At 42.6% G+C, this 26438-nt stretch overlaps 1 protein-coding gene across 1 annotated transcript; it reads right to left on the bottom strand.

Annotated features, from left to right (window-relative positions):
- Nucleotides 1-4069: 4069 nt before the first annotated feature.
- LOC307200488 (extracellular calcium-sensing receptor-like) lies at nt 4070-26432 on the bottom strand (the record flags this gene model as incomplete). The annotated part of the gene is made up of 5 exons (XM_079949026.1): nt 4070-4122; nt 16127-16253; nt 18013-18240; nt 25179-25470; nt 26395-26432. 5 exons carry the CDS (start codon nt 26430-26432, stop codon nt 4070-4072), a joined length of 738 nt encoding a protein of 245 aa, XP_079805152.1.
- Between the last annotated feature and the right edge of the window lie 6 nt (nt 26433-26438).

The raw sequence follows: 26438 nt of genomic DNA, 5'->3' as shown, positions 1-26438 counted from the left end.
GCTTCAGTGGAGGAAAGAGAATGGTTAATTTTGTAGAAATAGAGCACATAGCACAAAGCTTCTGTTTTCTCATGCTGGGATCAATTCACAGTATTTGTTGAAACTCCCCTTGAGTTTTAAGGGGAGACATGCCTGTCTAGATTCCATTTTTGTAACTAAGAAGCATTTTTTTTTGCATAGAAGTAGCTGCCTTCATTAAATGTAAGTAAACCTTTTTAGTTTTTTTCAATTTTGTGTGGTTTATTCTGAGCAACATGTAGAAATTGAGGAAAGATCAGCAGAACACAAATAAACAGGCATAAATTGTGAATTTTCCTAATTCCTAGCTTCCAGGACAGTGCAAGTTGGCCTCATATTTCTCCACACACATTGGACAGGAGGTTTAAACTTTAATTTTAAGTTAAACATTTCCATTCAACTTTTTTCAGCACCTGCTAAAAACTTTCAAACATTGCATTATTAGCAAGATATTTGACTTTAGTCTGTTAGCACTTTTAAGTTAATTGTGTTATTTTATACCAGATCTCATTGAAATTTGAACTATCTATTGATAGCATCTGAAATATATAACAAATATCCTTAGCTCTCCTGGGACTACATTTCCCAGCATGCTCTGAGGTTGCTCAGACTTCTGCGACGCTGGCCAATCTGAAGCCTTAGCAACCTCAGGCCATTGGTCGGTTTGAGGTGAGCTGGCGGTCAATAGCGACCCTTCCTAAGGCTCGCTGTTCCAATTGGGGCAAGGCGCAGGGCAGGGCACCTTGTTGATGTCTAGTTCCGATAAGGGAGGAATAGAAGCAAAGGGGTGGGAAGAAGCAGGAGCAGAGAGCCTGTGAGGAGTGAGGATGATGAAGATGAGGAGGAGGACTCCTTTGTGCTGCTTGCTGGTGGCATATGAGTGCATCGTCATGGACACCCCGGGGTAGGGGCGCCTCCTGGCTGGGTGGCTGTGGCCCCTCTGCACAAGCTGAGACCCAGCGCCGGCAGGGTGCCCCCTCCCCAGCCCATCCCGCTCCGTATGAATGTGGTGAGTGAGGTTTCTCAGTCGCTCTGTCCCCTAGGGAAGAAGGGAGGGTGGGAGGGGAGTTGTGTGTGTGTGCATGTGCACAGTCTGGCCCACCACAAGTTTTGAGGGACAGTGAACTGGCCCCCAGCACAGGAAAGGTTTGCTGACCCATGCCTTATAATAATAAATACATACAACTTTCCAAAGAGCCAAATGAAAAAGCAACATTCTCTGTGGATGTGGAATGTGCTCTCCAAGATTTAGTTTTATGCTTGGGCTATTCATTAAAAAAAAAGATCTGCTTTCCATGCTAGACATTACCTGGAATTGCGGCTTTTGAGTTCTCAGATAGTTACCAAGCACCATCTCTCCCTGTTTGGTTCTGGATGCCAACATGGCATGCAAAGCATGTGCCACAGCATAGACGGCATTGTAGATGCTGTAGCTTTGGCTGGTCATTTGCATTTCAAAAAAAGCCCCAGGAAGGCTCTCCAGCTTCTCCTCACCAGTGCAGGATTCCTCCTCCGTCTCCACATCTAGAAACTGGCAACCAAATGCCTGTTGCCAGAAGAACCTGATAAAGCCATCGGCCTCAGAGTGGGGATTTAGGTTGAGGAGGAAATGGTGGAACCCCTTCACCTCATTGGAAGGAATGGCAAAGGAAAAGGCACCATGGAAGTTTTGTATATCCAGATCTTTGTGGTATACTTCCAATGACAAATCCCAGTCGGCGGTCATAACCCACACTTTGTTTATGGCACTCGCACTCAACACAATGCCTATTAGTAGCAGCCATTGCAAACTTGTCTTGGTGTTTTTGTCTGCATTGACAACAAATACATTGACTTTTGTTTTGCCTAGGGACTCGGCCATTCTCCGATATTCCGCCATCATCCCCAAATCACTAAGATCCTTGTGGATTACAAATCTCTCAGTGACAGCTATACAGATGCCATTCCGGGAAAGCTGGTGTGTCAACTTTTTCACAAACGTTTCTCCTTTATCGTCAGCTGTGACAAATATCCCAACCCACTTCCACTGGAAATAGAGAAGAAGCTGAACAATGCCAGTGTATTGATGTGCTTCACTGGGGGCCATTTGGTACAACGAAGAAATATGGTCTTTTTCACTCACCGATGGAGTGAATGAAGAATAGGTGATCTAGTGAAGAACAGAGGGATTTTTAATCACCAGATAGGATATTTATGTGTCTTTAAGTAATCAAACACATTTTTAGTACATCATGCTTCAGCAGAGGGAGAGACTGGGACCAGAAACATTCCATTAACGCAGTTTTATTTAGGTAATCCTCATCTACTTTAGGTTTTCCATTTAAGTTGGCAATCTCAATAACTTTCTGAGTTTAAGGACTAGTTTTTGAATTTGCTTTTCCTCATCCTTGCTCCTCATTTTCCTACTTTTGCCATGTCTTATAGGCAGTAGTGGCTGTTGGAGTGGATCCTTTGTATTCTGAGCTTAATATATATTTCTTAATAATTTTTTTTTACTAAAAAACATTAATCTTTTATACTACTTTCAAATTTCCTTTAATACCAATACCCATCCAACTTTAACATCCCTCCCCATAAACCTTCCATGTCTCCAAACCACATTGTCTGTGATGCACCCTAAGTGTGTTGTCATGGCAAGTGAAGGGGAACTGGTCTGGCTTTGCCACTGAGGATCCTCTGGTGGATCCCAACCTGCTGTCATAAAGATTAAAATTTTGGTTTCTCATACCATACACCTTCAGTGGCCTACTAAGGGAGTGGATCTTAGTTTCTTGTAGTCATGGCATACTGAAAGTTGAAAGAAAGGGTAGTTTTGTTTTTATAAATAAAACAATAAATAAGCAAGAAATATTTGTTTTAGCCTGCCAAAAAACATTCTCATTTCCTTCTCCCCCTCCCAATGCCCTGGGAATACACACTAAGGCTAAATCATATACAACAGTTGTGGAGTCTTCATTCCAGCCACACTCTTCCTACCTGTAGAATCTTATAAAGCTCCAAGATGGAGGCCATGTGGCTTGAAGTTTCAGAGTCAAGGCCCCCAATGGCAGCTACCAGGTTCTTCTCAACACCACATTTGTAGTTGGGGATGGTTTTCCTGTGATGAGAGATGAGGTTCAAAGTATTCTGATAAGTCATCTTTGCATGACAGTAGCTGTCATAGATCTGGAACCCCAAAGTGATGTTGGATAAAATGTTGGGGTTCTCGTTGACCTCATTCACAGCAAAGACTAAGGAAAGGACATGCTGGTAGTTCTTTGGCAATGCGCTGAAACAATACAGAGATTATGCATGTGCTGGGTTTTCCTGCTTCTGTCTTGCTTCTGCTGGACAGACCTCAGGGATATAGCTATTAAGCACAGTGGCTAGGTTCTCTCTCCACCATTAGAGGCACTATGCCTTTGAATTCCAGTTTCTGGAAATAGGAGCTGAGAAGACTGCTGTGATGTTCAGGACTTGTTTGTGGGTTTCTCATGGCCACCCGTTGACTACTGTGAGTGTAGGGCTATATAGGCCTTTGGCCAGACCCAGCAGGATCTTTCTTACATTTGCTAATTCTTATGACCTCTTTGTGGAGAACAGAATGAAATGTATGACACAACTGCTGAAGGCCAGAGTAGGAGGAAAGTGCAGAAGAGAAAAATATAGCTGCATATCAAATGTGAATTTCAAAGGATGTCAATGTTTTGGTTTTCAAAACCTTTCAGGAAATCTGAATTAGTTAGGTGTGCCTTTCAATGTAAATTGAGCTAATGTTCTCCCCTGTTCCTGCTTATGGACTGTCCAGGCGATGGTCCCATGTCATTGACTCTAGCTCAATCTACTGATGGTCTGCCTGTCCTCTCTACTACAAATCCTACTAGCCACCTGCCAACACTGAGGAGCCTGCTTTCTTATCATACTATCACGTTTATTATCTAATTTTTATTATTTACGTACATAACCAGGAGTTCCCCCCCAAAAAAAAGAATAAAAATAATGTCCTTACAGATATTCATCATCAGCTGATTCCTTTGGCTTCCCCTCAAACTCTATTGAAGTGAAGATAGGTTCAAAGAATTGTGAAGTGATTCCACCAATAAGAAAGTGCCCTGGCTGATAATACTGGTGAGGGGCGTGGAGGGGGTCAATCACACAATGCAAATCAGAATTTATAAAAAATAGAGGGAACACCATGAGTAGGACCCAGAAGGGTAAACTTAGCATTATTGAGATGAGGAGCTTCTCCTCTTAACCATAAATCACCTGATTAAGACTAGAAATGCTTATCCTCACCCAATGTCAGCATAGCAGCTCTAGTCTCTGTGTATAAATGGTAGAGTAGCTGTCATTGGCAATGGGGTGGTTTTTTATAAGCATTCTGCTGTTTCTCTGTGGCATATGGGCTTCAAAATACCATATGGATACTGCTAGAGAAAGAATGAACTGCTGTGTGTTAGGATAATAACATGGTACACGGTCCCAGGGAGATTGCTAGGTCTGTGGCACCATGTGCAGCAGAAACATTGAACAAAATATGTTTTGTCCCCTTGAGAAGATATTATCTGTTGCACTGAAGATCAGGCAGAGCACCTGGTTTCAGGAAGATATGAATGAAAATTATAGTGGATTAGCCAGGCCATGGGAGAAAATGGAAAGGCTGGTGTTCCATTATGCTCCAGAGAAGGGAATGTTCCACAGTATAGAAAATGCCTTGCATGAAAAAGTGGCCAGGTCCAGGATCTTTACTAAGAAAGGAAGGAAGAAATAGTTCACTGAGAACTTGGCCAGTGTTAACATGTGGTTGCTTCTCTGTTTTGCAAGCATGGCATCTATTAGCTTTGAGTACTTTGTTGCTCATTGTCTGGTTGCCAGAAAAGGCCCTCTGTCTGTTGTCTGATGCTGTAAGCAGAACCAGGAACAGTGAATGAAGTAATCAACTTTATTGCTCAGTAATCAAGGAGTCACCACACAGCACACCTATCAGATAAGCACGTCAGTTGCAGAAGCTAAAATTCTGTCCTCTCTCCCCCCGATTTATACCACCCCCTTGCATTTTTTTCACTGTGACTCAGCTTTCTTAATCATTCTAGCCTTTTCCCCTCCCTTCTATCCTGCGCTGGGAGTGGAGAAGGGGAAGGAGCTGAATCAGGACTGTATTGCAGAGCAGGAGACACAGTCCTCACTCCTTCTCTATCAGCATCTGTGGCTACCTCAAGCGTCTCCCCTTCACCCTCACTCTCCGCTAGTGATTCCTCCCTATTCCACCAGTCTGAACCTGGTTCAAAGTCCCCTTCACCCTCAGGTGCAGCCTGTCTGCCACCACTCTTCCTCATCCAGCCAGACCATGACACTCGCTGCGTGCAGTCTCAGAACTTACCTCAGAGCATGGCCGGGTTCAGAACAAGGCCTCTTTCTTGCCTACATGAGGGATTAAGTTTTCAGATCAAAGTGATATGTGGGGGCAGCAGGTATAAAGGCGATGTTTATTTAAACACCGAAGGAAAACCCAGCTCAGGGCTGCGTATCTTAAATAAAATGATAATGTGATACAGGGGAGAATGGGCAGTCCCAGAGCAGCTCAGAGTAAAGTGTGTGGCATGATAGAGGCAATGGCACACCCACTCTTTAAGAGAACCTTTATAGACCCAGAAGCTATGACCCAGAAGCTACGAGCCATAAACTATGACCCAGTGACAGGGGTGCTAAGTGGGGCTGGGGGCTTCCCCTGAATATTTTCAAGGAAGGGGCAGGGCTCCTTCAACATTTAATAACAGCCATTGTGGTGCAGGCCAAAGGGCATGCTCGTGTCACCCCACTTTGCCATCGCAATTGAGGGGGCACGGGCCACATGATGTCAGCATGATGTGACCAGTGCAGAAGCCATGGGGCGTCTGCATGACATGTCAACACACCCCACAGTGTGTGCAAGTGACATCAGAACAGCCCACGGCATGTGTGCATGGCCTGCTGACATCACACTGCCCAGGCAACCCCGATCACAGGGGCAAGGCAGCGTTCATGCCCTGTGACAAATAACCCCTTTGGGGCAAGATACTTGAGAAGGTGTTGTTTGTCCAGCTCCAGGTACACTTAGAGGAGACTGAATGTCTGGATCAATTTCAGTTTGGTTTCAGGCCTGGTCAAGGCAACTATACTGACTTGCTTGCCCTGGCTGGTGATATTTTCGGGAGAGAGAAGGAAGGAGTGCAACCCACCACATTGTTCTTGGTTGTCTGTTTGGTCTGCAAATGTGCTCAGACTAGTCTTTAAAACCCTAAACAACTGAGAGTGCATCTCCTTCTCTACAGACTCTCTTCAATTTTATCATCTCCTAAGAATCACCTTCTTAGTAGTTTCACTGCCCTCAGACATATCAGGGTAGGTTGCTATGGGGAAAAGCGTTGTCTCTTGTGGCCCTTGGAATTCCCTCCCCACAGAGGGAGCCGTGTGGTACCATAGCTACACAGCTTGAACTTTGACATTTGAGATATGTCTTTTCCCTCCCTATTTTGGGATTGCTAACAACCTTGATTAGTCCAGGATCCCACCATCCACAAGAAAAGAACACTCATTTGAGAACCATAACCCTGATCCGGTTGACCTCCTTATGTCCCAAGTGAATAAAGAAGGAAGGTGTGAGTATATCTCCCATTGATGGAATTGCATTGCGTGGACAGGTGGAGTCCCCAGATCCCGTGCGGTCCCCCCGTCATGTGGAATAACAACTCAAGACAACGTGCTATGGGATTAAATTGGCCACAACTTTATTAAACTTCAAATGTGGGTAGACCTTGGCTCAGGCACTGGGTGTTCTCCCTCTCCAGTCCCCAGCCGGGGACCTAGGGAGCATCAGGGTTATCCAGTGTGTGTGTGTGGGGATGGGCCAGCTCTGGAGAACATATGTTCAAGCAGAGATAGCCGCCCCCGTTACGCCGCCGCCACAGGGGAGAGCAATGACAACCTTTCGGTGTACGGTCAAAGCCTCCCTTCAGAAACCACTTTAACGGGGAACCCTGGAATTGCCGCCGCAAAGAGGAAGATGGACTAAAGGATTCCGCCCAAGGCCTGATACCGTTAAAATTGTGACGTTTTGCTACGGGAAAGGCAAAACCTGCCAATGCAGGGAAATTCCTTTCCGGCCCTTTAACAGCGACCTTAACGTAGCAGCGCCCGCATACCTGTGAAGAAAAGTTAACCTGCAAAACCTGTGAAGAAAAGTTAACCTGCAAAATAAGACATTAACTGAGGGTGGGTAGGGTGGGAGAAGCTCTGGAGCCACGTGAGGATTCCCAGGTAAGATCCTCCCTCTATTGTGTGGGCAGGTAATCCCTCCCCTACCTGGCCTGGTCTCCTTGGCAACGCTTCCCCCAGGTGGGATTGGACAACTGACTGAGGTAGGCGGAGACCTCCAGGTATCCCACCTGAGGGAAGGCAAAGCCAAGCCTATGCTGTTGGAGCCGCTCCAGATCTAGGGGCTGCGCGCGTCCACGCAAAGGGCGCCCCGCGTTTTAAGCGGTCATTCTGCTGCTTCCATATATTTTCAAATGGACACACAGCAGAGTAATGCAGAAGCAATGAGTAGTAAGTGTTTATTTTCAGAACTAAAGCAGATGTTTTATTGTCAATATCTGCTTAAGAGTTGAGAAATATGGTCTGAAGCTCAACATCAAAAGTTAAGAGTTGAGAAATGTGGTCTGAAGCTCAACATCAAAAAAACGAAGATCATGGCCACTGGTCCCATCACCTCCTGGCAAATAGAAGGGGAAGAAATGGAGGCAGTGAGAGATTTTACTTTCTTGGGCTCCATGATCACTGCAGATGGTGACAGCAGTCACAAAATTAAAAGACGCCTGCTTCTTGGGAGAAAAGTGATGACAAACCTAGACAGCATCTTAAAAAGCAGAGACATCACCTTGCCAACAAAGGTACATATAGTTAAAACCATGGTTTTCCCAGTAGTGATGTATGGAAGTGAGAGCTGGACCATAAAGAAGGCTGATCCCCGAAGAATTGATGCTTTTGAATTATGGTGCTGGAGGAGACTCTTGAGAGTCCCATGGACTGCAAGAAGATCAAACCTATCAATTCTTAAGGAAATCAGCCCCGAGTGCTCACTGGAAGCACAGATTGTGAAGCTGAGGCTCCAATACTTTGGCCACCTCATGAGAAGAGAAGAATCCCTATAAAAGACCCTGATGTTGGGAAAGATGGAGGGCACAAGAAGAAAGGGACGACAGAGGACAAGATGGTTGGACAGTGTTCTCAAAGCTACAAACATGAGTGTGACCAAACTGCGGGAGGCAGTGGAAGACAGGAGTGCCTGGCGTGCTCTGGTCCATGGGGTCACGAAGAGTCGGACACGACTAAATGACTAAACAACAACAACAACAAAGAGTTGAGAATGTACTGCCATGCACTGCAGCTTCCTTGGGCAGTTCCGCATGTTCCAAAGAATAAACGTCTGCTACTAAAATGAAACCAAATTATTTTATTTTATTTTTAAAATCACTTTTAAGGGGCAAACTATATGCACGAGATCAAAATTGTGTGTACAATATATAGGGGGGGAAATATTCCATCTCCATTGATTCTAGAGTAAAATATGATGCACATGCAGCCTAAGGCATCATTCTTTAGACAAAAGTGTAGAATATTCTGAGGAACACAAGAGCATTTATACATCTGCTGTCTCTGACAGAAGCAAAACATCATACCTTCAGGCTATAATGGGACACATTGGAAACATTTGGTGTTTCTACATAAATGGAAGCAATGCCTGCTCCAGTCAACTATGCTTACTTTGGAATTGGGTTTCGTCTGATAGATTGTTACTTATTTCTCTTTTTTAGCTGCTCTTTTGAGTTGAGTTCAGGCTTGAAGACAATGATATAACATTTTGGGGAGAAGATACAACCCAAGATTCCAGCACTGGAGGCCAAGATGGAGAAGATCTCCACAGCCACTATGTACTTCCCTTTGGTGCTTAAATACGATGGAACAAAAGAAAGCCACACACTGCAAAACACCAACATGCTGAAAGTGATAAATTTGGCTTCATTAAAAGTGTCCGGCAGCTTCCGAGCAAAGAAAGCCACAACGAAGCTGACAAGAGCCAGCAGCCCCATGTAACCAAGAACATAGTAGAACATGTTGGCTGAACCTTCATTGCATTCCACTATGACATCTTCAGGCAGAGAGTGCAAGTCCAGATCTGGAAAAGGAGGGTCAGTACAGAGCCATACGATACAAATACTTGCCTGGATAGAAGCACAACCAAGAACAATAGAGGTGGAAAATCTTGTCCCCACCCATTTCCTCATCTTGGATCCTGGTTTGGTGGCCATGAAAGCCAGAATCACCATGAGAGTTTTAGCCAAAACAGAAGAAACAGCCACTGAGAAGATAATACCAAAGGCAGTTTGTCGTAGATTGCAGGTCAGCAACTGGGGGCGCCCAATGAATAGCAAGGAGCAGAGGAAGCAGAGCAGGAGGGAGATGAGCAGGGTGTAGGTGAGATTCCGGTTGTTGGCTTTGACAATGGGAGTGTTTTGATGCTGGATGAAGATTCCAAACACCAAGGCTGTAGTTGCAGAAAAAGCCAGAGCCAAAAGAGCCAAACTGATGCCTAAAGGTGCTTCATAAGATAAGAAGTTTTCTTTCTTGCTGATGCACTGGTTTCTGTCTTGGTTAGGATACCGATCTTCTTGGCACTGGAAGCAGTCATCCATATCTTGAAGTATAAAGAAATCAGGATTACAGTTATAGCATTTCCAGTCTCACTGAGATACAAATATTTATGCTTCAGGATCAGGAAACTTTGAATTTTACTGCACTATACTTCAATATAATTTACAGCATACACAATAGAGAAAAATAATTTTTTCAGGAAATTCTTAGTGTTAATATGTTTTGTCTTTAAGTTAAGCTATTTTTCGGTGGATACTTTCCAGTGGATAATTAAATCAGAAATAAATCTAAATAATAAATCTCAGAGAAATTTTGTTTACAAACTCATACCAAATTTTGGCACGTTTAGAGTGATAAAGTCCCTATGCTTGCACTAAGAACTTTCAAGCCATTTGGATTGAGAAATATTAATTAAGTTTTAATGTTTCACAGCTTATCAGTAGAAATGGTTGTAAAATAGGAAGTTTCTTTTTTTTTATAATATTTATTAAATTTTAGTTTAACAATAAAATACATAGGTAATAACACAATCTTTTCCAAAATCCACAATTCATATTCATCTTTGGACTTCCTCACAACCCTTGTTCCTGCTTTCTAAACTCATAAATTTTACCAGCAAATTATTAACTTGGTTTAATTCATATAATATAATTTTTCAATATTAATATCTCAGATTTTAAGATTTAACATACTCTTATTGAAACTTAATTATAAAATGTTACTTATCCAAAATTTATCTTTTCATCTTCCAGTTAAATTTAAATTTGTATTCTTTATAACTAGTTTGTTGAAGCCATATTTTTGCTAATCTTACATCTTTCTTAACAATCATACAATTTACAATATTTTTGTAGATAGTCCTTGAATTTCCTCCAATCTTCCTCCACCAGTTCTTCTCCCAGGTCTCGGATTCTGCCCGTCATCTCGGCCAATTCCATATAGTCTATCAGTTGCATCTGCCATTCTTCCAGTGTGGGTAATTCTTGAGTTTTCCAGCTTTTAGTGATGAGTATCCTTGCTGCTGTTGTAGCGTACATGAAAAAGGTTCGATCCTTCTTTTGCACACTCTGACCAACAATGCCCAAGAGAAAGGCCTCTGGTTTCTTAAGGAAGGTATACTTAAATACCTTTTTCAGTTCATTATAAATCATTTCCCAGAAAACCTTCACTCTAGGGCAAGTCCACCAGAGGTGAAAGAATGTTCCTTCAGCTTCTTTACACTTCCAACATTTATTATCAGACACATGGTATATCTTTGCAAGCTTGACTGGGGTCATGTACCACCTGTAAATCATTTTCATAATATTTTCTTTCAAGGCATTACATGCCGTAAATCTCAAACCTGTGGTCCATAACTTTTCCCAGTCAGCAAACATAATGTTGTACCCTATGTCCTGTGCCCATTTTATCATGGCTGATTTGACCATTTCATCCTGTGTGTTCCATTTTAACAGCAAATTATACATTCTTGAAAGTATCTTAGAGCTGGGTTCTAACAGTTCTGTTTCTAACTTTGATTTTTCCACCTGGAATCCTACCTTTTTGTCCAACTTAAAAACTTCTTTAATCTGAGCATAATGTAGCCAATCTCGCACTTTATCTTTTATTTTCTCCATACTCTGCAACCTCCAGTTATCTCCATCTTTTTCTATTATTTCCCAATATTTCGGCCATTTGGCCTCCATATTGAGTTTTTTCAAGGCCTTAGCCTCCATTGGTGATAACCACCTTGGGGTCTTGTTTTCCAATAAGTCTTTATATTTCAACCAGACATTAAATACTGCTTTTCTGACAACATGGTTCTTGAAGTTCTTATGTATTTTAGCCTTGTCATACCACAGATATGCATGCCACCCAAACGCATTGTTGAATCCTTCCAAATCTAAAACATCAGTGTTCTCAAGAAGTAGCCAGTCTTTCAACCAGCAGAAAGCTGCTGATTCATAATACAACTTTAAGTCTGGCAGGGCAAAGCCCCCTCTTTCTTTAGCATCAGTTAATATCTTAAACTTAATTCTGGGCTTTTTGCCCTGCCAGACAAACTTTGAAATATCTCTCTGCCACCTCCCAAAACACTCCATTTTGTCTACAATCTGCAAAGTTTGAAACAAAAACAACATTTTTGGCAATACATTCATCTTAATAGCAGCAATACGTCCTGTCAAAGAAAGTTTCAATCTTGACCAAACATCTAGTTCCCTTTTAATTTCAGACCAACATTTTTCATAATTATCTTTAAATAAGTTCCTGTTCTTCGCTGTTATATTTACCCCTAGGTATCTTACTTTTTTAACCACATTTAATTCTGTCTCTTTCTGAAACCTTTCTGATTCTGAAGAAGTCAAATTTTTTTCTAAAACCTTGGTTTTTTGCTTATTAAGTTTAAATCCCGCCACTCGACCAAACTCATAAATCAATTGCAATACCCTTTTAGTACTAGGCTCTGGCTCCTGTAGGGTCAAAACTAGGTCATCTGCAAATGCTTTCAGTTTATATTGTTTCGCTCCGACCTGGATACCTTCCACCAACTGGTCTCCTCTGATCATATTCAAGAGCACTTCTAGGACCGATATAAATAACAAAGGGGATATAGGGCAACCTTGTCGTGTTCCTTTTTCAATTCTAATCTCTTCTGTCACCACATTGTTAACTATCAATTTTGCCTTTTGCTCTGAATAAATTGCCTCTATCCCATTGTAAAACCCCCGCCCCACTCCCAATCCTTCCAAATTTTTCTTCAAAAACTTCCAGGAGATATTGTCAAAGACCTTCTCCGCGTCTATAAATATCAAAACTGCTTTTGTATTAATGTTTGTTTGCAAGAGTTCCAGAATATCAATAATGTTCCTTGTGTTTGCAAACAAATGTCTACCTGGGAGAAAGCCTGCCTGGTCCTTGTGAATTACTTCATTTAAAACTTTTTTAAATCTACTTGCTAAAATGTCTGCAAATATTTTGTAATCCACATTTAGGAGGGAGATGGGGCGGTAGTTCTTAAGTTGTGTCTTTTCAGTTTCTAGTTTGGGTATCAATGTGATGAAAGCTTCTTTCCACGACTCCGGTGCCTTCTTCCGCTCCATAATTTCATTGCAAACCTCCATTAATGGATGTATCAAATAGTCTTTCAATGTCTTATAATATTTGGAGGTAAGCCCATCTGGCCCTGGAGACTTGCCCAGTTGCATATTCTGAATGGCCTCCTCGATCTCTAATTGTGTTATTCTATAATTCAGGATTGTTCTGTTCCGCAGAGACAACTTTGGTAAACCATTCTTCTTTAGAAACTGTTCTATCTCTGATTCATTTTGCGGCCCTTGAGTGTATAGTTGTTTGAAATATCTCTGGAAGCACTTTCTGATTTCCACTGGGTTCTGAATATTTCTTCCCTCAATTTCTAAACTTGTTACTGTGTTCAGCTTTTGTCTCTTTTTCAGCTGCCATGCTAGCAGCTTTCCACATTTATTTGCCGATTCAAAGGATCTTTGTTTCATTAACTTAACTTTCCATTCCACTTCCTGGTTTATCAGTTTTGAATATTGTGCTTGATAATGTTTGATTTCTCTTACTATCTCCTTTGATTTCGGTCTCGATCTTAACTTCTTCTCTCCTTCTTTAATTTTCTCCAGAATCTTATCTTTCTTATCGTTCTGTACTTTTTTCTTAATAGTATTCTGTTGTATCAGAAACCCCCTCATGACCGCCTTACTTGCGTCCCAGACAGTTCTTTTTTCCACCGTAGTGTTCAGGTTTATCTCAAAGTAGTCCTTCAAAGCTTTTTGGGCCTTTTTAATAATGTCCTGATCTCTAAACAAATTGTCATTCATTCTCCATCTAAAGGAGCCGGTTGGAATTAATCTCATATCCATCTTCACCGCGTTATGGTTGTAAAATAGGAAGTTTCATTTACCAATATTCACAGCATTTCCTATCCCAGAAGGGAGGCTTCACATCAATGGAAGACTAACAGTGCTAATATAACCTAGTTAACACACCTAGGAATATACTTTTGAATTGACAATTCTAGAGTTTTGGTGATTAAATAAGTGCATGCAATCCATGCATTTTACAGGTGTGTAGGTAAGCAGAAACTATGTTGGTTGGCTGTTTATGATATTGTTTGTCAGCTTTTTCCGGGACAGCAACAATAACAGAACATTACCCTTTCCACGATCTCCATCTCTTTCTCTTGATATAGCAATTTCCATCACAGATGTTACAAATGTTAGTATTTGTATTGTATTTGCATTGTAAATATATTTAACAAAGAATAAATGGTATTGAGGAAAGAAGGAGGAAGTTGGTAGTTGGTGGATTGCTTATTATTCTGTTAGTTGCATGTTTGACTGAGAACATGGGAGTGTGGTGACTTCAAGCAGACACTGTCTGGAGGAGTTTCAGAGGACAGGCAAGCTGTGGATTATTAGCTCATGCTCTGCTATGAAGCAGCTTTAAAACAAAAAAGGACTAAACCATCTCTTGGGTTCAAGGGACAGAAATACATTGCATTCATTAATATATATTTACCTGACATGTTTTATCTGGTGTAAGGCGTCTATTTTTTCTCAAATACCTAAAAACAAACCCACTCTTGGGCTGAAAGGACAGGAACACATTATCGATATCAATATCAATATCAATATCAATATATATGAATGAATAATACTTGTTGTTCAACTGTGGCCAACCTGACAAGAAATGATTCATCTTCATGTCTTGTGTAAGGCATCTATTCTACCACAAATAGCTAAAAAAGTTGATATACTGTACCATACAGTCCCTACAAGAATAAGAATAAGAATATGTTATTTATACCACACTCATCTGGCTCGGTTTCCCCAACCACTTTGGGTGGCTTTCAACAGAAGATTAAGAGAAATTGATGAACTATGCAGAATTGACTAAACTGACATACAAACTGCGAGATAAGGACTACTGTGACTTTAAAGAAGAATGGGAACCTTTTACAAATTACTTAAGAAGACAACAAAATGAATTGGAATCCTTGGCAGGTTTTGAATAAACATACACAAATTTATTGATTGATAACATGGTAGATAGATAATATAAGGATTTATACAATTTTATAATATGCAGAGAATAACATGTGTTGAGAAATCAGAGAGAGGAGCTGAGGGTAGTCTTGGAGGGGAAGGGAGGTGTAATGGTTCTAGGGGTTGCTCGTGCGTAAGCCGGTGCAAACACCTGGCTGGGTTGCCTGAGTGAACCTTTTCGGTCCGGACAGCCACTCACCCATGGCTGTCTCAATCGCTGGCAGAATCCGTCAGTGGGCGTTTCTTAAACTTCTTCCAGTAAAGAAGTTCTTTGACGCCTAGTCTCCTCCTACTCTCTCTGCGCGAAAGCCTTCTGCGCAAGGAGGGCGTAGGCAGTGGAGGACCTCTACTCTCCCCGCTGGTCCCCGGCAAGGAGTCATGGGACCGCCTCGCCACTTCCCCCATCTGCCCCCCTTCTCCATTGGTGCTACGCTGATTCTCTTCCCCAGAAGATGGGCTGCCTCTCCCAATCCCTCCGGAATCCCTCTGGATTTTGCTCTCTCCCTCCGGCACTGATGGCAGTTCCCTGACAGGAGGGTTTGATGGGGTGGGGGGGAAAGGGAAAAAATAATGAATATGATATGTTTTGATATTTTGTTATGTTGAAATTGTTAATAAAAAACTTTTTTTAAAAAAAATACATTAAAACTTCAGTCATTAAAAACTTCCCAAAACAGGGCTTCCTTCAGATGTCTTCTAAATGTCACATAGTTGTTTATTTCTTTGACATCTGATGGGAGATCGTTCCACTACTGAGATCGCCCTCTGCCGGTTTTCCTGTAACTTTGCTTCTCACAGTGAAGACAACAAAATGAATTGGAATCCTTGGCAGGTTTTGAATAAACATACACAAATTTATTAATTGATAACATGGTAGATAGATAATATAAGGATCTATACGGTTTTATAATATGCAGAGAATAACATGTGTTGAGAAATCAGAGAGAGGAGCTGAGGGTAGTCTTGGTGGGGCAGGGAGGGTTTGATGGGGGTGGGGGGGAAGGGGAAAAATAACGAATATGATATGTTTTGATATTTTGTTATGTTGAAATTGTTAATAAAAAACTTTTTTAAAAAACACATTAAAACATCAATCATTAAAAACTTCCCGAAACAGGGCTTCCTTCAGATGTCTTCTAAATGTCACATAGTTGTTTATTTCTTTGACATCTGATGGGAGGGCGTTCCACTACTGAGATCGCCCTCTGCCTGGTTTCCTGTAACTTCACTTCTCACAGTGAGGGAACCACCAGAAGACCCTCGGAGCTGGACCTCTGTGTCCAGGTTGAACAAAGGGGGTGGAGACGCTCCTTCAGCTATACTGGGCCGAGGCCGTTTAGGGCTTTAAAGGTCAGCACAAACAATTTGAATTGTGCTTGGAAATGTACCTGTCTGGTTTGAAATCTTCCCTTCTGCACATGGAGTACAATCATAGCAGCAAAATGGTTCCCCCTCTTTCCTTTGTCTGCTGCAACCTGGATGGCAGTGGTCATTACACAAGGCAAGGGGCACCACCTATCCATAAACAGAAGGTATTGCATGTTTGTTTGTTCTTTGCCATTTCATCAACAGGGTGTTGCATTGAAATAATGCACTCGGAGGGTATTTATTATTATTATTATTAATTAGCACCACTATCTTTACAATGGTTGTTTCAATTACCAATATTTGTGCATATTCAAACCAATAATATATATATATATAGAATCAAAGAATTGCAGCATTGGAGGCAACTCTTGGGATCATGTATTCCAATCCCCGCAATGCAGGAATACAGCTGTCCTATAAAGGGATCAAACCTGTGACCTCGGCATTACCAGCACCATGCTCTAACCAACTGAGCCACTCAGGTACTAAACGGTTCAGGCAAATAAAATGTGCAAGCCAATGGACCTACTGATATATGTTTCCTTTTAAAATACGTTTATACAGATGAGAAAGCCATTTCTGACCCTTGGGGAGGAGAGGGGGTTGCGGTCTAGCCCCTCCCCCAAGTGCGGGGGCTGGCCTTTGGCCCCCGCGAGAACTGGGGGAATCCCTGGGCGTGCTTTCCACCCGTCCGCCAATCGGCTGGCTGGGGAGGTGTGGCCTAGCATACTTAAGGCCAGGCATGCCCAGGGACCGCCCTCTTTACTCCTGGCCAGCTGAGAAGTTTTCCCATCCCACCCACCCTTAGGTATAGGTATACATGGGTAGATATGACCTTGCTATGGACTCCAGTTGGTCGCCGCAAGGGGCCTGGTAGGAATTTTTCCAAGTTGGCGAATTTACGGCCTTTTGGTTTTTTTGCCTTCCTCGTAGCAAACGTCACAACTTTCCTCAGTATTGGCGGTTAGGCATTGGCTGGGGTTCTATTGTTATGCAAATGGATGGGGGGAAGGTACGCCATCACCTTCCCCCAAGAAAAGGGGTAGTCCGGTAGAGGACTCCGGGGGGCGTTGTCTTGTCCGAAACCTTGTAAGGTAAGGGCCTCCGGCACGCCCCCGAGCGGTGACACCCGTGGGATCCTAGTTGGCGTACTTCAACAGGACCCCCACGGTTTGTGTTAACCCTTCCCGGTCACCATGCCGGGTAGTGGATAGGAGCCAATGCCTAAGGCCAATACCTTCAGTTCTCTAATCAATAAAGTTGTGGCCTTTTCATGCCCAATTAAAACTTAAACAACGTGTCCTGTGTCTTTATTTCTCATGGGGGAGGGGAATTGACACGCAAATTGCAACTTGGTTCCTTAAAAAAAAATGGACCACAGAATAAAAATTAAAGTTTCCTACAAAGCACAAGTTTGCATTGCATGCTTTCTGTGCTTGTCGCATGTGGATGTTGTCACTCCAAAACATTTATTTAATGATTGAGTTTTAGCTCTCATTCCACATTAAGAAAAATGACATCTCATGCATGGCAACAGCAGAAATACAGTGGTTAGGCAGAGTTGTATGGGAACCAAGGGAATGATATCTAAAAAGTTCTCCCACAGAATTCCTACAAAGGCTCTAACCCTTTGCTGCTAGCCACACTACACCAACTACCTTCCACTGGTCAACAGAGCTTAGTTCAACTAGATAGTCTAGGTATTTTGACCAGTGAATGTGGGCAGAGTTGCAGGGTTTTAAACCCTGGAAACCAAGATCACTACAGTGACATGTAAACAACCCATCCCTAGCCATACAATCAATGCAGCTAAAAAGACTCATTCAGCAGGGTGTACGTACATGATTATGAAACAAATCTGGTGCATGTCGACCTATACACCTCAGAAGCAGCAGTTGGGTCCTACCTGGTTAAAACTCTGGTGCCATGTAATGATCTTTTCATCAATGGAGAAATCACTGCCCAGTGGTGCTTGGGGATCCATTTCCCCAACTTTCACTCTTAAGAAGGACTTATTTGGGAAAGTCACCCAGTTGATAATATCAAATCCACCTTCTAGCTCACGTTTCTCATTAAAAAAGACAGTGTCCCCAGCACTGTTGTTAAACAAGATATTCCTCAGGAAAGGTTGAAGCTACAGAGGAGGAAAGAGAATGGTTAATTGGGTAGAAATAGAGCACATAGCACAAAGCTTCTGTTTTCTCATGCTGGGATAAATTCACAGTATTTGTTGAAACTCCCCTTGAGTTTTAAGGGGAGACATGCCTGTCTTAATGGATCACTGCCTTGCAGTGGCGAAGGGGCTTGAATAACTCAGAGAAGCTATGAGCTATGCCGTGCAGGGCCACCCAAGATGGACAGGTCATAGTGGAGAGTTTTGACCAAATGTGATCCACCTGGAGCAGGAACTGGCAAGCCACTCCAGTATCCCTGCCAAGAAAACTCCATGGACAAAGGCAACAGGAATATAAAAGTTATGACGCTGGAAGATGTGCCCCTCAGGTCGGAAGGCGTCCAACATGCTACTGAGGAAGAGAAGAGTACAAGTAGAAGTAGATTCAGAGCTGATGAAGTGGCTGGGCCAAAGCCGAAAGGACGCTCAGTTGCAGATATGCCTGGAAGTGCAAGGAAAGTCCAATGCTGTAAAGAAAAATATTGCATAGGAACCTGGAATGTAAGAACCATGAACCTGGGTAAGTTGGAGGTGGTCAAAAATGAGATGGCAAGAATAAATATTGACATCCTGGGCATCAGCGAACTAAAATGGACGGGAATGGGTGAATTCAGTTCGGATGACCATCATATCTACTACTGTGGGCAAGAAACCCGTAAAAGAAATGGAGTGGCCCTCATAGTCAACAAAAGAGTGGCAAAAGCTGTACTGGGATGCAATCTCAAAAATGATAGAATGATCTCGATACGAATCCAAGGCAGACCTTTTAACATCACAGTAATCCAAGTTTATGCACCAACTACTGGTGCTGAAGAAACTGAAATTGACCAGTTCTATGAAGACTTACAACACCTTATAGAAGTGACACCAAAGAAGGATGTTCTTCTCATTATAGGGGATTGGAATGCTAAAGTAGGGAGTCAAGAGATAAAAGGAACAACTGGCAAGTTTGGCCTTGGAGATCAAAACGAAGCAGGGCAAAGGCTAATAGAGTTCTGTCAAGAGAACAAGCTGGTCATCACAAACACGCTTTTCCAACAACACAAGAGACGACTCTACACATGGACATCACCAGATGGGCAGCATCGAAATCAGATTGATTATATTCTCTGCAGCCAAAGATGGAGAAGCTCTATACAATCAGCAAAAACAAGACCTGGAGCTGACTGTGGCTCAGATCATCAGCTTCTTATAGCAAAATTCAAGCTTAAACTGAAGAAAGTAGGAAAAACCACTGGGCCGGTAAGATACAATCTAAGTCAAATCCCTCATGAATACACAGTGGAAGTGAGGAACAGGTTTAAGGATTTAGAATTGGTGGACAGAGTGCCTGCAGAACTATGGATGGAGGCTCATAACATTGTACAGGAGGCAGCAACTAAAACCATCCCAATGAAAAGGAAATGCAAGAAAGCAAAGTGGCTGTCCAACGAGGCCTTACAAATAGCGGAGGAGAGAAGGCAAGCAAAATGTGAGGGAGATAGTGAAAGATACAGGAAATTGAATGCAGATTTCCAAAGAATAGCAAGGAGAGAAAAGAAGGCCTTCTTAAACGAGCAATGCAGAGAAATAGAGGAAAACAATAGAATGGGAAAAACCAGAGATCTGTTCAAGAAAATTGGAGATATGAAAGGAACATTTCGTGCAACGATTACCATAATAAAAGACAAAAGTGGTAAGGACCTAACAGAAGCAGAAGACATCAAGAAGAGGTAGCAAGAATACACAGAGGAATTATACCAGAAAGATATGGATGTCTTGTACACCCTAGGTAGTGTGGTTGCTGACCTTGAGCCAGACATCCTGGAGAGTGAAGTCAAATGGGCCTTAGAAAGCACTGCTAATAACAAGGCCAGTGGAAGTGATAATATTTCAGCTGAACTATTTAAAATTTTTAACGATGATGCTGTTAAGGTGCTACACTCAATATGCCAGCAAATTTGGAAAACTCAGCAGTGGCCAGAGGATTGGAGAAAATCAGTCTACATCCTAATCCCAAAGAAGGGCAGTGCCAAAGAATGCTCCAACTACCACACAATTGCACTCATTTCACATGCTAGCAAGGTTATGCTTAAAATTCTACAAGGAAGGCTCAAGCAGTATGTGGACCGAGAACTCCCAGAAGTGCAAGCTGGATTTAGAAGGGGCAGAGAAACCAGAGACCAAATTGCAAACATGTGCTGGATTATGGAGAAAGCTAGAGAGTTCCAGAAAGACATCTACTTCTGCTTCATTGACTATGCAAAAGCCTTTGACTGTGTCGACCACAGCAAACTATGGCAAGTTCTTAAAGAAATGGGAGTGCCTGATCACCTCATCTGTCTCCTGAGAAATCTCTATGTGGGACAAGAAGCTACAGTTAGAACTGGATATGAAACAACTGATTGGTTCAAAATTGGGAAAGGAGTACGGCAAGGCTGTATATTCTCTTCCTGCTTATTTAACTTATATGCAGAATTCATCATGCGAAAGGCTGGGCTGGATGAATCCCAAGCTGGAATTAAGATCGCCGGAAGAAATATCAATAACCTCAGATAAAGAACCTTTTAATGAGGGTGAAAGAGGAGAGCACAAAATATGGTCTGAAGCTCAACATCAAAAAAACGAAGATCATGGCCACTGGTCCCATCACCTCCTGGCAAATAGAAGGGGAAGAAATGGAGGCAGTGAGAGATTTTACTTTCTTGGGCTCCATGATCATTGCAGATGGTGACAGCAGTCACAAAGTTAAAAGACGCCTGCTTCTTGGGAGAAGGGCAATGACAGGCCTAGACAGCATCTTGAGAAGTAGAGACGTCACCTTGCCAACAAAGGTACGTATAGTTAAAGCCATGGTTTTCCTAGTAGTGATGTATGGAAGTGAGAGCTGGACCATAAAGAAGGCTGGTCGCCGAAGAATTGATGCTTTTGAATTATGGTGCTGGAGGAGACTCTTGAGAGTCCCATGGACTGCAAGAAGATCAAACGCATTCATTCTTAAGGAAATTAGCCCTGAGTGCTCACTGGAAGGACAGATCATGAAGCTGAGGCTCCAATACTTTGGCCACCTCATGAGAAGAGAAGACTCCCTGGAAAAGACCCTGATGTTCGGAAAGATGGAGGGCACAATAAGAAGGGGACGACAGAGGATGAGATGGTTGGACAGTGTTCTCGAAGCTACAAACATGAGTCTGACCAAACTGCAGGAGGCAGTGGAAGACAGGAGGGCCTGGCGTGCTCTGGTCCATGGGGTCACAAAGAGTCGGACACGACTAAACGACTGAACAACAACAACATGCCTGTCTAGATTCCATTTTTGTTACTAAGAAGCATTTTTTGCCTAGAAGAAGTAGCTGCCTTCATTAAATGTAAGTAAACCTTTTTAGTTTTTTCAGTTTTGTGTGGTTTATTCTTAGCAACAGGTAGAAATTAAGGAAAGATCAGCAGAACAAAATAAACAGGGATAGATTGTGAAATTTCCTAATTCCTAGCTTCCAGGACGGTGCAAATTGCATAAGTGGTTTTACTCTGTTAAAAAATGGGGCTTCACAGCCTGTTTGGCCCATATTTCTCCACACATCTTGGACAGGAGGTTTAAACTTTAATTTTAAGTTCAACATTTCCATTCAACTTTTTTCAGCACCTGCTAAAAACTTGCATTATTAGCAAGACATTTGTCTTTAGTCTGTTAGCACTTTTAAAGTTAATTGTGTTATTTTATACCAGATCTCATTGAAATTTGAACTATCTATTGATAGCATCTGAAATATATAACAAATTTCCTTAGTTTCTTAAGAAACGACTTTTTATTAGCAATCCATTTCTGCAGCTTATAGTCTAGGAAGCATATGTTTGATTCTCACCTTCGCTAGAAGCTCTTCTGTGCCCTTATAACATGGGTCAGCAAACTAAGGTCCGGGGCTGAATAAGGTCCACCAGGGTCACAAATGTGTCCTGTGGAGCCTGCCACCCACTTGGTCAGTCACCACGCCGTACCGGTTTAGCTCCGGTTTAGTTCTGCAGAGAGGCTCTTTCCTGGGACTACATCTCCCAGCATGCTCTGAGGTTGCTCAGACTTCCGCGACGCTGGCCAATCCGAAGCCTTAGCAACCTCAGGCCATTGGTCGGTTTGAGGTGAGCCGGCGGTCAATAGCGACCCTTCCTAAGGCTCGCTGTTCCAATTGGGGCAAGGCGCAGGGCAGGGCACCTTGTTGATGTCTAGTTCCGATAAGGGAGGAGTAGAAGCAAAGGGGTGGGAAGAAGCAGGAGCAGAGAGCCTGTGAGGAGTGAGGATGATGAAGATGAGGAGGAGGACTCCTTTGTGCTGCTTGCTGGTGGCATATGAGTGCATGGTCATGGACACCCCGGGTAGGGGCCCCTCCTGGCTGGGTGGCTGTGGCCCCTCTGCACAAGCTGAGACCCAGCGCCGGCAGGGTGCCCCCTCCCCAGCCCATCCCGCTCCGTATGAATGTGGTGAGTGGAGGTTTCTCAGTCACTCTGTCCCCGAGGGAAGAAGGAAGGATGGGAGGGAAGGCGTGTGTGTGTGCATGTGCACAGTCTGGCCCACCACAAGTTCTGAGGCACAGTGAACTGGCCCCCAGCACAGGAAAAGTTTGCTGACCCATGCCTTATAATAATAAATACATACAACTTTCCAAAGAACCAAATGAAAAAGCAACATTCTCTGTGGATGTGGAAGCCTCCGTATGTGCTCTCCAAGATTTAGTTTTATGTTTGGGCTATTCATTTAAAAAAATGATCTGCTTTCCATGCTAGACATTACCTGGAAATGCGGCCTTTGAGGTCTCAGATAGTTACCAAGCACCATCTTTCCCTGTTTGGTTCTGGGTGCCAACATGGCATGCAAAGCATGTGCCACAGCATAGACGGCATTGTAGATGCTGTAGCTTTGGCTGGTCATTTGCATTTCAAAAAAACCTCCAGGAAGCCTCTCCAGCTTCTCCTCACCAGTGCAGGATTCCTCCTCCGTTTCCACATCTAGAAACTGGCAACCAAATGCCTGTTGCCAGAAGAACCTGATAAAGCCATCGGCCTCAGAGTGGGGATTTAGGTTGAGGAGGAAATGGTGGAACCCCTTAACCTCACTGGAATGAATGGCAAAGGAAAAGGCACCATGGAAGTTTTGTATATCCAGAGCTTTGTGGAATACGTCCAGTGATAAATCCCAGTCAGCGGTCATAACCCACACTTTGCTTATGGGACGTGCACTCAACATGCCTAATAGTAGCAGCCATTGCAAACTTGTCTTGGTGTTCTTGTCTGCATTGACAACAAATACATTGACATTTGTTTTGCCTAGGGACGCAGCCATTCTCTGATATTTCTCTATTATCCCCGAATCACTAAGATCCCTGTGGGTTAGGAATCTCTCAGTGACAGCTATACAGATGCCATTCTGGGAAAGCTGGCTTGTCAACTTTTTCACAAACGTTTCTCCTTTATCGTCAGCTGTGACAAATATCCCAACCCACTTCCACTGGAAATAGAGAAGAAGCTGAACAATGCCAGTGTATTGATGTGCTTCACTGGGGGCCATTTGGTACAACGAAGAAATATGGTCTTTTTCACTCACCGCTGGAGTAAATGAAGAATAGGTGAGCTAGCAAAAAACAGAGGGATTTTTAATCATCAGAGATATTTATGTGTCATTAAGTAATCAAACACATTTTTAATACATCATGGTTCAGCAGAGGGAGAGATTGGGACCAGAACCATTCCATTAACGCAGATGAGAGGTCAGTTTTATTTAGGTAATCCTCATCTACTTTAGGTTTTCCATTTAAGTTGGCAATCTCAATAACTTTCTGAGTTTAAGGATTAGTTTTTGAATTTGCTTTTTCTCATCCTTGCTCCTCATTTTCCTTCTTTTGCCATGTCTTATAGGCAGTAGTGTCTGTTGGGGTGGATCCTTTGTATTCTGAGCTTAATATATATTTCTTAATAAATTTATTTACTAATAAACATTAATCTTTTATACTACTTTCAAATTTCCTTTTATACCAATACCCATCCAACTTTAACATCCCTCCCCATAAACCTTCCCTGTCTGCAAACCACATTGACAGTGATGCAACCTAATGGTTTTGTCATGCCAAGTGAGGGGGAACTGGTCTGGCTTTGCCACTGAGGATCCACTGCTGGATCCCAACCTGCTGTCATAAAGATTAAAATTTTGGTTTCTTCATACCATACACACTCAGTGGCCTGCTAAGGGAGTTGATCTTAATTTCTTCTAGTCATGGCATAAGGTAAAGGTAAAGGTACCCCTGCCCGTACAGGCCAGTCTTGACAGACTCTAGGGTTGTCCGTTCATCTCACTCTAGAGGCCGGGAGCCAGCGCTGTCCGCAGACACTTCCGGGTCATGTGGCCAGCGTGACAAAGCTGCTCTGGCGAGCCATTGCAGCACACACGGAAACACCGTTTACCTTCCCGCTAGTAAGTGGTCCCTATTTATCTACTTCCACCCGGGGGTGCTTTCGAACTGCTAGGTTGGCAGGCGCTGGGACCGAGCAACGGGAGCGCACCTCGCTGCGGGGATTCGAACCGCCGACCATGCGATCAGCAAGTCCTAGGCGCTGAGGTTTTACCCACAGTGCCACCCGCATCCCTGCATACTGGCATACTGAATGCTTAAAGAACAGGGTAGTTTTTGTTTTTACAAATAAATAAATAAATAAATAAATAAATAAATAAATAAAATAAAATAAAATAAAATAAAATAAAATAAAATAAAATAAAATAAAATAAAATAATAATAAGTAAGCAAGAAATATTTGTTTTAGCCTGCCAAAAAACATATTCCTTTCCTTCTTCCCCTCCCAATGCCCTGGGAATACACACTAAGGCTAAATCATATACAACAGTTGTGGAGTCTTCATTCCAGCCACACTCTTCCTACCTGTAGAATCTTATAAAGCTCCAAGATGGAGGCCATGTGGCTTGAAGTTTCAGAGTCAAGGCCCCCAATGGCAGCTACCAGGTTCTTCTCAACACCACACTTGTAGTTGGGGATGGTTTTCCTATGATGAGAGATGAGGTTCAAAGAATTCCGAAAAGTCATCTTTGCATCACAGTAGCTGTCATAGATCTGGAACCCCAAAGTGATATTGGATAAAATGTTGGGGTTCTCGTTGAGCTCATTCACTGCAAAGACTAAGGAAAGGACATGCTGGTAGTTCTTTGGCAATGCGCTGGGAAAAAAAAAAGAGGGATTATGCATGTGGTGGGGTTTCCTGCTTTTATCTTGCTTCTGGTGGACAGACCTCATGTTTTGAAAGTGGATAAACACACAAAGACATTATCCCACAAGATTCAAATTTGGGGACATGCAATGAAACTGAATTTTGAAATTTCCAGGGGAGACAAAAGAATGTAAAAAAGAAAGGTAAACTATGAAATTTATTCCCACAAAAGTTAGTGATGGCCAACAACTTATATGGCTTTAAATGACAATTTGACATTTCTAATGAGAGATATAGCTATTAAGCAGAGTGGCTAGGTTCTCTCTCCACCATTGGAGGCACAATGCATTTGAATCCCAGTTTCTGGGAATAGGAGCTGAGAAGACTGCTGTAATGCTCAGGACTTGCTTGTGGGTTTCTCATGGCCATCTCGTTGGCCACTGTGAGATTACAGTGTAGGGCTACAACTCCTTGGCCGGAGTTAGAAGGACCTTTCTTACATTTGCTAGTTCTAATGCAGTCTCTGTGGAGAACAGGATGAAATGTATGGCACAACTGCTGAAGGGCAGGGTAGGAAAAAAGTTCAGAAGGAAAATATATGGCTGCAGATGAAATATGAATTTCAAAGGATGTCAGTGCTTTGGTTTAAAAAACATTTCAGGAAATCTGAGTTAGTTAGGTGTGCCTTTCAATGTAAATTGAGCTAATGTTCTCCCCTATTCCTACTTATGAACAGTCCAGGCGATGGTCCCATTTCATTGACTATAGCTCAATCTACTGATGGTCTGCCTCTCCTTTCTACTACAAATCCAACTAGCCAACACTGAGGAGACTGCTTTTTGACCATACTATCACGTTTATTATCAAATTTTTATTATGTATGTACATAACCAGAAGCTTTTATCCCCAAAAGAATAAAAATCATGTTCTTACACATATTCATCAGCAAGTATTTCCTTTGGCTTTTCCATGAATTT

The sequence above is a fragment of the Podarcis cretensis genome, assembly GCF_951804945.1.
Source record: "Podarcis cretensis genome assembly, chromosome: 13".
Taxonomy (NCBI): Eukaryota; Metazoa; Chordata; class Lepidosauria; order Squamata; family Lacertidae; genus Podarcis; species Podarcis cretensis.
Note: the sequence above shows the minus strand (reverse complement) of the source record. Positions and strands in the feature narration are given on the sequence as shown.